Source organism: Echinops telfairi, unplaced genomic scaffold (genome assembly GCF_000313985.2).
Source record: "Echinops telfairi isolate 266 unplaced genomic scaffold, ASM31398v2 ScPeMD7_5592;HRSCAF=6446, whole genome shotgun sequence".
NCBI lineage: Eukaryota > Metazoa > Chordata > Mammalia > Afrosoricida > Tenrecidae > Echinops > Echinops telfairi.
In genome coordinates, this window is record NW_022109491.1 from 45,247,214 (window position 1) to 45,258,874 (window position 11,661).

An 11,661-nucleotide genomic window follows, 5' to 3' on the forward strand; every position below is an offset into this window, starting at 1 on the left:
CCCCCAGTACATATTCTAGAATAGTTGCCATGTTAGGTCACAAAGCAAGCCTCAACAAATTAAAAAACATTGACAGTCTACATTTCCTCAAATCGCAATGCTATACAACTGGAAATCAATAGTAGAAGAAGACTATAACATCAAACACATAGAGACTGAACAACATACAACTTTAAAATATTGGGTAATAGATAAAATAAGGGATGAAATTAAGAAATTCCTTGACACAAGAACAAGAACACATCATATCAAAACTTTTGAGATATAGCAAAACCAGTTAACAGAGAACAATGTTATATCAATCAATGCACAAATGAAAAATAGAATTCTAAACTTGATACCTTTTTTTTTAAAAAAGTCATTTTATTGGGAGCTCGTACAATTCTTATCACAATCCATCCATCCATCCACAAAAATTGATACCTTAACACATCACCTTCCACAATTAGAGTCAGAGCAAAACCTAATCCCTCAACCACAGGAGAAAAGAAATCATAAAGATTAGAGCAGAAATAAATGAACTGGAAAACAGAAAAAAAAATGGTGGTGGTGGTGGGGTATAAAAAAGATAAATTGGTCTTGAAAAGATTAACAAAACTGACAAACTGCTGGCAAATTTAGGAAAAGAAGATGCAAATATTTAGAATTAGAGATGAAATTTGAGGTAACATCAGAACAGATTCAAATGAAATAACAGTGCTATGAAAGACTACTCCAACAAGATTGCAAATGTAGAAGAGCTGGACAAACAACTAGTCATACACCAGCAACTCAAATCAACATGGATGAATGTAGAAAACCTCAGCAGATCCATAACAAAAGAAGAAACAGAAAACATCAAGAAAGTTCCAACTAAGAAAAGCTCAGGACCTAATATTCAATGAAGAGGTGTCACCAATCTAAACAGACTATTCCACAAGATAGAAAGGGGCAGCAAACTCCCAAACTCATTCATAACTCTGATACCCAAACCAAGCAAAAACCCTACAAAGGCAGAAAACAACCCTTTGAACATAGATGCCAAAATTCTCAAAAACTACGGCCAATGGAATCCAACAACATATCAGCGAAAAAACTTTTTTTCCCCACTACAACCGTAAGGTGACCAGATTTAACATTGGTAAAGCGGGACACCATTGATAAAACTCATATCCTGGCAAAATAGCCACATGGCAGCCGAAAACCGTATACCCTAGCTTGTCGTGCATTCTTTCCAAAAATCGGGACCTTTTAAAAACGCCATGGGACGCGGGCAAAATTGTTAAAAATCGAGATTGTCCCGCCAAAAGCGGGATGTCTGCTTACCTTAAAAGTGGGATTCATACCAAGGATGCAAGGATAGTTCAACATGTAGAAACAAAACCACCGGTCGTGGAGGTCGCCTGGAAGACTTCCGGGCCTTTTGCTTCCTGTATCCGGCGTTTCTCTCGCGAGAACGGACGCCAGGCCGGAAGAGGAGGGTGGCGGCCGCTCAAAGAAGGTTTTGGTCTTGAGGCCGCGGGGAAGGGGCGACGCTGTGCGCCAGAGGGGCGCGTGGGCGCGTCTGGGCTTCCGGTCCGCTCTCTGCTCGGGGGCTGCCGAGGCCTGCGGGACGCGGCGGCGTCCACCCGAGGCCAGCCGGCCCTCGGGTCGTGTGCGCCGCGCTGCCTGCGGGGCGGAGCGGCAGCGTGCTGCGCGCTGGGGCCACGCGAGGCGTCCTTCGAGGAGGCGCTGCTCGATGCTTCAGGCACCTTGATGTTGCTGGCGCCCGTCATGTGCAACCGCGCCGCCCAAGCCTGCAGGCAGCGACCGCTCTGGCTGCGAGGCTCCTGTGGCTTGTTTCCGAGGCGCCCGTGGATGTCCAGGCCGGCCTCTGCCAAGCCCGCTGCCACCACCTGCAGCCCTGCTCGGCCGACTTCCTGGGCCGGATACTGGACGTGGGCTTGGTGGGCCGCTGGTGGGCTCTGGGCTCCGGATTCGAGACTGCTACATCCATGACGAGTTCCAGCACCTGCCGGTGCACCTGCGCGTCGTGGGGCCCCACCACCTGCGCTCTGAGACCAACAAGCAGCTCTTCGATGAAAAGCACCAGCCTGTGGTGCTCACGGATGACCAGGTGGACCAGGCGCTGGGGGAGGAGTAGGCCCTGCAGAAGGAGTGCGGGGACCTCCAGGCGAGGACCTGACAAACGTGACATCCTCTCTTGCTAGGCAGTGACATTTTCGAGGAGTCTGTTTCCCTCACCCACGTCCTTGTTTGCAGACGTTTATCCAGAGTGGCCTGGTCCTAGAAATTGAGGATTGCAGAGGGATGTGTCCATGTAACTAACGAGGTGCTTACCTCCCGACGCCGGCAGTGCTAGGGATCAGGGTGCGATGTGCTTTGGAGTTCAGAACACCACTGCCCCCACCCCACCAGCAAAGTACCACATTTATTCTCAGGTGACTCCCAAGCTCACCTAACACTATTCAGATGTTTGTTTTACTTAATTCAAGCGGAAATGTTTTAATTCTATGATTGACTTTGACTTCTCAGTTTGTTTGTTTTTTGTTTTTTTTTTCTTTTTTCTTTTTCTTTTTATTTTTATTTTTTAAACATTTTATTAGGGGCTCATACAACTGTTATCCCAATCCATACACACATCAATTGTGTAAAGCGTATTTGTACATCATTTCTCAAAACATTTTCTCTCCATCCAAACCCCCGACATTAGGTCCTCATTTTTCCCCTCCCTCCCCGCTCCCCCCTCCCACACGAGCCCTTGATAGTTCACAAATGGGTATTTTGTCATATCTTGCCCTGTCCGACCTCTCCCCTCATCCACTTTTCGGTTGTCTGTCCCCCAGGGAGGAGGTCACACACAGTTCCATGTAATCGGTTCCCTCTTTCCCACCCATTCTCCCTTTACCCTCCCTGTTTTGCCACTCACACCACTGGTCCTATAGGGCTCATCCATCCTGGATTCCCTGTATTTTCAGCTCCTATCTGTACCAGTGTACCTCCTCTGGTCTAGCCAGTCTTGCAAGATAGAATTCGAGTCATGGTAGTGGGAGCGGGGAGGAAACCTTTAGGAACTAGAGGAAGGTTGTATTTCTCATCATTGTTACATCGCACCCTGACTGGCTCATCTCCTCCCCGAGACCCCTCTGCAAGGGGATCTCGACTTCTCAGTTTTTATAGCAACCTTTTTTTCAGTGAACATTGGAATTGTGGCAGGCCCACTGGAAAATTGGGAAGAGAAAGCTGAGATAACCCAAATCCCTTTCTCTAGCTTCTCCGATGCAGAACAGCTCACACAACAAATTTAATATTGAGCTTAATAACAACCCGAAAATGCTGGTGGTACAACCCTCTGGGTGTTACTTACACATTTTTTACTCTAAAGGAATTTTGGATATATATTTTTTCTTTATAAAGGAGGTTTGAAATAATTAGTGTGGACATCTGGTTATGTTCTACTTCAGAAACACTGACAACAGTCCCGTAGCTGATAAAGAATCAGCAAGTCAGTGATCAGAGCTGGGCCTTACTTAGGGAATGGTGGTCTTGTCAACTTTTAAAACTACGCTGTTAGGGGAACGAGACTCTACCTCTGTTGCTAAGGTGACTAGCTGGTTAATAAATGAGGAGATAAAATACTGTAATGTTTGTACTTGTTTGTTTTGTCACTTTCAAGTTTTGACATTTGGACCTTCCATTCATAAGATGAATGCGTTAATAAAAAAGCAAGAAAGATCCAAAACAGGACAAACAAAAGCAACCAATATAATCCACCATATAAACAAGACAAAGAATACGAACCACATAATCATAGCAATAGATGCAGAAAAGGCATGAGACTATCCAACACTCATTTCTGATAAAAACACTAAAAATAGGAATAGAAGGGAAATTCTTCAACATAATAAAGGCCATATACAAAAAATTAAAAAAAAACAATGGCCAACATCATATTTAATAGTTGAAAACTGAAAACTTTTCCCACAAGAATGGGAAGCAGACAAGGATGCCCCCTATTACCACTCTTCTTCAACATGGATAGAAACTTAACATTGTGAAAATGTTAACACTACCTAAAGTCATCTATAAACATAATGCACTTGAATCCAAATTCCAACATTATTCTTTAAAGAAATGGGAAAACTAATTACAAACTTCTTATGGAGAGGGAAGAGACCCAGAATAAACAAAGAACGCCTTCAAAAGAACAAAGTAGGAGCCCTCACACTGCCCCACCTCAAATCCTGGGACTCGTGCAATGATAAGATGCTTATACACAATGGAACAGAATAAGAAACCCAGAAATAAACATGCAATTAAGATTCTGTTTAAGATCATCCAACAATGGTTGCAGCAGTTCATCGACAGGGAACTGCTGGAAGTTCAGGATGGATTCAGAAGAGGACATAGAAGAAGGGATATCATTCCTGATGTCAAATGGATCATGGCTTAAAGGAAAGAATACCAGAAAGATGTTTACTTGTGTTTCATTGACTCTGCAAAGGAATTCAACTGTGTGGACCAGGGGTCCTCAAACTTTTTAAACGGGGCCAGTTCACTGTCCCTCAAACCCGTTGGAGGGCCGGACTATAGTTTAAAAAGAAACTATGAACAAATACCTATGCACACTGCACATCTTATTTTAAAGTAAAAAAACAAACGGGGCAAAAACACCCGACAGACTGGATAAATGTCCTTGGTGGGCCGTGTGTGGCCCACAGGCCATAGTTTGAGGACCCCTGGACTGTGGGCCATAAAAAACAGTGGATAACCTTAAGAATGTGAATTCCAGAACACTTCATTGTGCTCATACAGAACTTACATGGATCAAGATACAGTTGTGTAAACACAACAAGGGTTTAAAATCAGGACAGGTTCAATCTGTATGCTGAGCAAATCATCAAAGAAGCTGGATTATATGAAGAATGTTGCATCAGGATTGGTGGAAGGCTTATTACTAATGCGGGATGCAGATGACACAACCTTGCTTGCTGAAGTGAGGACTTGAAGCACTTTCTGATGAAGATCAAGGACTATGTAGCCTTCAGTATGGATTACAGCTCACAACTAGGCCACTAGTAACATGATAAATGGCGAAAAGGTTGAAATTGTGAAGGATTTCATCTTGCTTGGATCCACAATCAATGCTCCTGGAAGCAGCAGTCATGAGATCGAAAGGCGAGTTTCAATGGGTAAATCTTACTGCTGCTGTAACTACTTTTCTTCCTCACACTCCAAGTCCTTTGCCAGATTATTCTTCCAAAATACAGTGTTTTGTCCAAATTCACTCAAACTCTGGAAATCTTTAAATAAAACACTAGATTTTTAAAATTTTTTCTTTTAAAATCGTTCAGAAAGAATATTTTTAAAAATCCTAATGTGCTTCAAAGGTAGTATTTTAAAATATAATTGAATGCCACATTTTTCTTCCCAAATGGCGTGAAAACAATTCTAAATACAAATCCTCGTTTGGAGATGAGGGAAGGACTTGGTCGTGACTTCTGTACCATAACCTGACATAGAAATGTGTTTTAAAATTTATATTCATTCGAATTGGCTCAAACAGATTCTTTTGGACAATGCTTTACCATGCTACTAATTTACAATATGATTTTTAAAATCTAAATGACTAAATCGTGTTTCTATTGATTTTCATTTTTTTTGACACAATACCATTGATTTGAAATATGAATTCTATAGAAATAAAAGTATATTTGTGACCTCCTGGGGCTGTGGTGTTGAAAAGGAAAGATGCTACATTGAGTATATAGGTGGGCCATAGTATTTTATTCTTTAAAAATTTTTTTTATTTTTTACATCATTTTATTGGGGGCTCTTACAACTCTTGTTACAATTCATACATCAATTTTATCCGACATATTAATACATATATTCCATCGTTCTTTTCTAGACATTTACTTTCCATTGAGCCCTTATAATCAGCTCCTCTTTTTTTCCCCTCCTCCCCTTACCCCCAGCCCTCATCGCCCCTTGATAGATTATAGATTGTTAATTATTATACAGTTTATAACATTTATAATTTTAATGATTATTAAATAATTTTATTGGGGGCTCTTACAGTTCTTAAAACAATCTATACATCCATTATGTCAAGCACATCTGTACATATGTTGCCATCATTTTCAAAGCATTTTCTTCCTAGTTGAGCCCTTGATATCAGCTCATTTTTTCCTACCTTCCTTCCACTCTCTCCCTCATGAACCCTTAATAATTTATAAATTATTTTCATATCTTACACCGACCATTGTCTCCCTTCACCGACATTTGTTGTCCATCCCCCTGGGGAGGGGAGGGAGGTAATTATACGTTGATCATTGTGATCCGCTCCCCCTTTCTCCCCCTACCCTCATTGTATCACTATTCCCATTATTTTTCCTGAGGGGGTTATCTGTCCTGGATTCCCTGTGTCAAGAGCTTTTATCTGTACTAGTGTACATGCTCTGGTCTAGCCAGATTTGTAAAGTAGAATTGGGGTTGATAGTGGGAAGGGGGGTAGCATTAAAGAACAAGATGAATGTTGTATGTTTTGTCCGTGCTACACTGCACCCTGACTGGCTCATCCCTTCCTTGTGACCCTTCTTTGAGGGGATGTCCAGTTGTCTACAGATGGGCATTGGGTCTGTACTTCGCCTCCTGTCCCCCGCCCTCCTTGTTCACATCAATGATTCTTTGTTCTGGGTCTGGTTTTGATTTGTTGTTGACAGTTTGTAAATCCTGACCCAGTTAACTACTGTTCAGATCGATACTGTTAAAGAAAATGAACAAGCTCTCTCTCTTTCGGTCCCTGGCGCTCCGGGAGCTGCAGGCATAGGTGCAGACATGGCCAAGTCCAAGAACCACGCCACGTGCAACCAATCCCAGAAATGGCACAGAAACGACATTGAAAAACCCTGGTCACAACGATACGAATCTCTTAAGGGGGTGGACCCCAAGTTTCTGAGGAACATGCGCTTCGCCAAGAAGCACACCAAGAAGGGCCTGAAGAAAATGCAGGTCAAAAAAAAAAAAAAGAAAATGCAGGCCAACAACGCCAAGGCTGGGGCTGCTCGCGCCAAGGCCGTCAAGGATCTTGTGAAGCCCACAGAGGTCAAGGGCAAGATCCCAATGGGCGTCAACTGCAAGCTCAGCCGACTGCCCTACATTGCCCACCCCAAGCTTGGCAAGCGGGCTGGGGCATGTATTGCCAAGGGTCTGAGGCGCTGCCGGCCCAAGGCCAAGGCACAAAGCAAGGCTGACGCTCCAGCCAAGGCCACGACTCCAGCAAAATCTCCCAAAGGCGTCCCGGCCCCAGCTCAAGGCCCCAAAGGCGCCCAGGCGCCCACAAAGTAGAGTTCTCTGTGTGAGGGCGAGAGGGACTGGTGTGAGCCCTGGGCTGCTGCCTGCTTGGCGCTGGTGTCTTGTACTGTTTGTTGTACAAATAAACCCAGGCGGTGCTGTTAAAAAAAAAAGAAAATGAACAAAACAAATCTGCAACAGATATATTAATATAAATGGTTGAAAATGGCTTTACAAATGCATCAAAAAATTACTTGAAAGCATGACATTAAACTCATGATAATGGCCACTGATGGTGTATTGGGGGCTTGGGGAATGGTTAAAGATGATGCTGACCTTAAGTGATTTTTTGAATTTTTTACTATGACTCTGTCTTCATGCATTTCTTGTGAGGTTGAGAAGGTAAAACTAAAAGTAACTTATAGTCATTGTCTACTTTCTGAAAATGCAGCAATTCAAAATAAATAAGAGGGAAAAGAAAACCACCCACAATACTATATCTTGAAGATAATAATTGTTCTCTTAGAATTTAAGATTTTAGTATAAGGGGAGAGGCAAACCAGATTATAGGGAATGTAACATCTAGAATAGAATTAATGAGGGTTCTGACACATTGTGAAAAATGTACCAGAAGTCCAGATATTTGGTGTATGAGGAGCCAATGGGACAAAGCTACCATAATCATGTTATAATAATTCAGAACCCACTAAAGTAGAATTTCATCCAGGAGGAATTATACCTAAGTGCCTCAGATCCTCTGTTGCCCTGGGATAGCCAGTCTCCCACTGTCCCCACCTGGAAAACAGTACAGCCAAAAAGTCACCCCCCTTGCCCATCATGAAGCCATGATCATGTGTACATCTACTTGTTTCTGGCTCTCTGGCCTATGTTAAGGTCTCCCCGCCTCACAACAACCCCATTTACTGTGCAAAATTTTACCAAAAACAAAATAAAGTCTTTTCTAAATATACTAGCACAACTCTTTCATAAGGGGGACGGGGGTAGTAATCTCTCATTTTGTAAACCATACTGAGCCCCTAGTTTTGGAAAGTATATATATTCAAGTTCCCAAAGAGGGTTTCTGGCTCCCAGCCTCTTGTTTTTAAAGAAGTGACTGATTTCTGATTTCTTTAGCAAACATTCAGCCACCCAGGTGCTATCACCAAAAGTAGAGGAGAAGGGAAAAACCCTACCTCAAATGCAAAAACCTATATACCTTCTCCAAAGTAATGAGCTGTCTGTGCTCCCCTCCCCCCCAAGAAAACCTATAAATCAACTTTTTTGACTGCACACATAGTAAAGGCTACTATAGTTTACCATCCCCTATCCTCACCTCTATGCTGTTACTTGCACCAGATGGAGAAATAGAAACTTTGTTCTCAAGAAATTGTGGTTGTGTATTTTTGCCTACCTGATGACTCCCTGGCTCCCCCACAGTGAATGAATAGCACAAAATTTAAAAATACAATTGTCACTTATTATTCATGGGCATTTGGTTTCAGGCCCCTACTCTTCCTGTACCCAAGATAACAAAATCCAGTTACTCAAGTTCCTTCTATAAAACGGTATGGTGTTTTCATATACTGTATGCCCACTTCTCATACACTGTAAGTCAACTCTATTATTTCCTTAATAATGAATACAATGTAAATTATATGTAAATAGCTTTTACACTCTGTTAGCCTTTGAGGGGTTGCCTTCACCACTTGTTTCCCATATATTTTTGACCTACAGTTGGTCAAATCTGTCTGTAGATATAGAACCTGCAGATAGAGGGCCAACTGTACCTTGAGATTAATTAAAATGAAAACATAACTCACTGAATAAGCTGGGTTTTATAGAGAAACAAAACCGGTAACATTCATATATGTATAAGAGCTTTATATCAATAAATAATCAAGACCAATAATAAGTGAAGAGATTTAGTCTGTAATTAAAAACAAACAAACCCTAACAAAGGAAAGTATTGATCAGATAGGTTCCCTTGGGGTATATAAAAATGTTTATAAAATAAATGTTACAAATATGAATGGATTTTGAGCTCTCACTTAATCATATCCGTAATCTAAAACCAATTTGTTCTTCTGACATGGCCCTGCCAGATACTTGCTCTCATGAAGAGATCAGTGAAGATATAGGTGCTAATAGCAAAGTATGGTGAAGAAATCAGATGGTACTCACTATCAGAAAGAAGAGAGTCTGTGGTATTAAAGATTTCTCTTAAAACAAGCAGCCATTTAAGTGAGTTGGTCATCTAAGTTCACACCGAAGAAGCATACCAATCTGTGTGATCCAAGGATTGTAAATAATAAAATCCAAATTCAGAGGAGGGAATGGTATTAAAGCTTAAATTCTGAACACCCTAATTTGCAGAAGGCTATGGATGACAATGGAAACCCAAAATTAATTTGCAGGGTCCCTACATGGATTAAACCTACAGTGATCCTCTCTATGGATCACGGATAGAAATGATCTTGATATCAGTAAGGTGGATTACTGCAGGTACAGTTAGGTAAAACTATCATTTTATCTACCTTTTGAGCCAATGCATATTTGTTCCAGTTTTTAATATTTTCTGCTTCCTTTTCTGTTGAGGTTTTTTTGTTTTACTCTGTAGTTGCTGTTGGGTTTTTTTGTTGCTTTTGTTTACATTTTCTGTATATGAAATCCAAGATAGGTAAATCTATAGACAGTAACTTGATTAATAGTTCCCTATGGGTGTGGCAGGGGCAGTTGGAAAGAAGTGGGAGCTAACAACACGAGTACAAGAAAGAGGAAACGTCCTGAAATTGATTGTGGGGATAATTGCACAACTATCTTAAATATGATTGAACTATTACAATGTATGATATATTAATTATATGTTAATAAAATTGGCAAAATACATAAAAATAGAAGTGGCACCATCAGCTATCTTTATTTTCCTTTACTTTTTGGTACATTTTTCAACAGGAAAAGAGAAATTACAAATCAATATTCAAATTACAAATTAATATAGACATATTTTTTTCAGTAAAATACGATCAAAACAAATACAGCAGTGCATTAAGAAGATTACACACAATACTCAAGGGAAATTTACTCCAGGATTAATTTGGTATCGGAAAGTCAATCAATTCAATATATATCACCTTAAAAGAATAAAGAAAAAAAAGAATAAAAAGTCAAATTATTATTTTAGTTCTTACAGAAAGGCATTTGACACAATCCAACACCTTTTAATAATAAAATAATAACAAATTAGGAAGAGAAGAAAAAATTCTAGATCTGAAGAAGGAAAGTTATGCCAAGGTCAAAACTAACACCCTATGTCATAGAGAAAGACTAAAATAAAACCTTTCCCCTGAGAATCAGGAGCAAAGACTTCCATGGAAAGATGGCCAACAGAACGCACACAGAAGCACACGAAGGGATCTCTCTTCAACAACCAGGAGAATGTTGACACAAAAGACTGGTGACTGGAGATCTCAGAAAAGGTCTTGAAAGGTCGGTAAATTGAAACCTGCACATACCACAGGCTGTGGGAGTGAGCAGATAAAGGCAAGGGAAGGGAAAACCTACATGTGAGGTGTTGGCACTGCTTCCACACAAGCCCCACACATCTGGCCAACCAGACAGGCCTGTGGACTGTGTGATACTGGGCCAAAGGAAGAATGCTCCTAAATGGAACCTCTTTTTTACCCCCTTTCTCCTTTTCCTCTTTTTTCTAAGTAACAGCCTACCCCCTTTTGCTTTTTTTCTCAACTGTCTTCTTTCTTCTTTTCTTGTTTCAAACTGCTTTTTTATCTCATACTGTTCCTCTTTTCCCCCTTTTTTGTTGCCCTTCTTCCTCCTTCAGTGTCACTCCTGTTAATTCCTTTCTAGCACTACCTGACAGAGAAAAGTACCACTGCAAGATCCAGAAGTTCTTCCAACCCTACCAGTTGCACAATGCCACAGAGATAGCAATTTAAATCCACATGAAAGAAAACAAGAGCAACAAGCAAAAAAAACTGAACAACACCCTGATCCAAAGGAATTTTCTGAAGACAAGACCTTGAAGCTACCAAAAAATGTGTGTATGTATGTATATCCTCATCACAACAACACCCACACACCTACAAGCATCACTGATTTTGCTTCTCTAGAAAATCCAGCCTAAATACAGGGAATCCAGGACAGATAAACCCCTCAGGGCCAATAATGAGAAGAGAAATACCAGGAGGATAAGGGGAAGGTTGGGGGAGAAAGGGGAAACCGATCCCAATGATCTACATATAGCCCCCTCCCTAGGGGATGGACAACAGAAAAGTGAGTGAAGGGAGACATCAGTCTGTAAGACATGAAAAAATAAAATTTATATATTATCAAGGGTTCATGAGGGAAGGTGGGGGAGGGAGGGGAAAA

General features: G+C 41.2%; 1 protein-coding gene and 1 pseudogene across 1 annotated transcript; both read left to right on the forward strand.

Moving 5' to 3' along the window:
* Positions 1-97: 97 nt before the first annotated feature.
* On the forward strand, positions 98-2,164 carry LOC101650914 (annotated as a pseudogene).
* A 4,655-nt stretch (positions 2,165-6,819) lies between these two features.
* LOC101650604 (60S ribosomal protein L29-like) lies at positions 6,820-7,329 on the forward strand. Its single transcript, XM_013008740.1, has one exon. The coding sequence runs from the start codon at positions 6,820-6,822 to the stop codon at positions 7,327-7,329; it is 510 nt and encodes a 169-aa protein (XP_012864194.1).
* Positions 7,330-11,661: the final 4,332 nt, after the last annotated feature.

Coding starts and splice junctions, on each gene's coding strand:
- LOC101650604 (XM_013008740.1), top strand. CDS start 6,820: ATGGCCAAGTCCAAGAACCACGCCACGTGCAACCAATCCCAGAAATGG.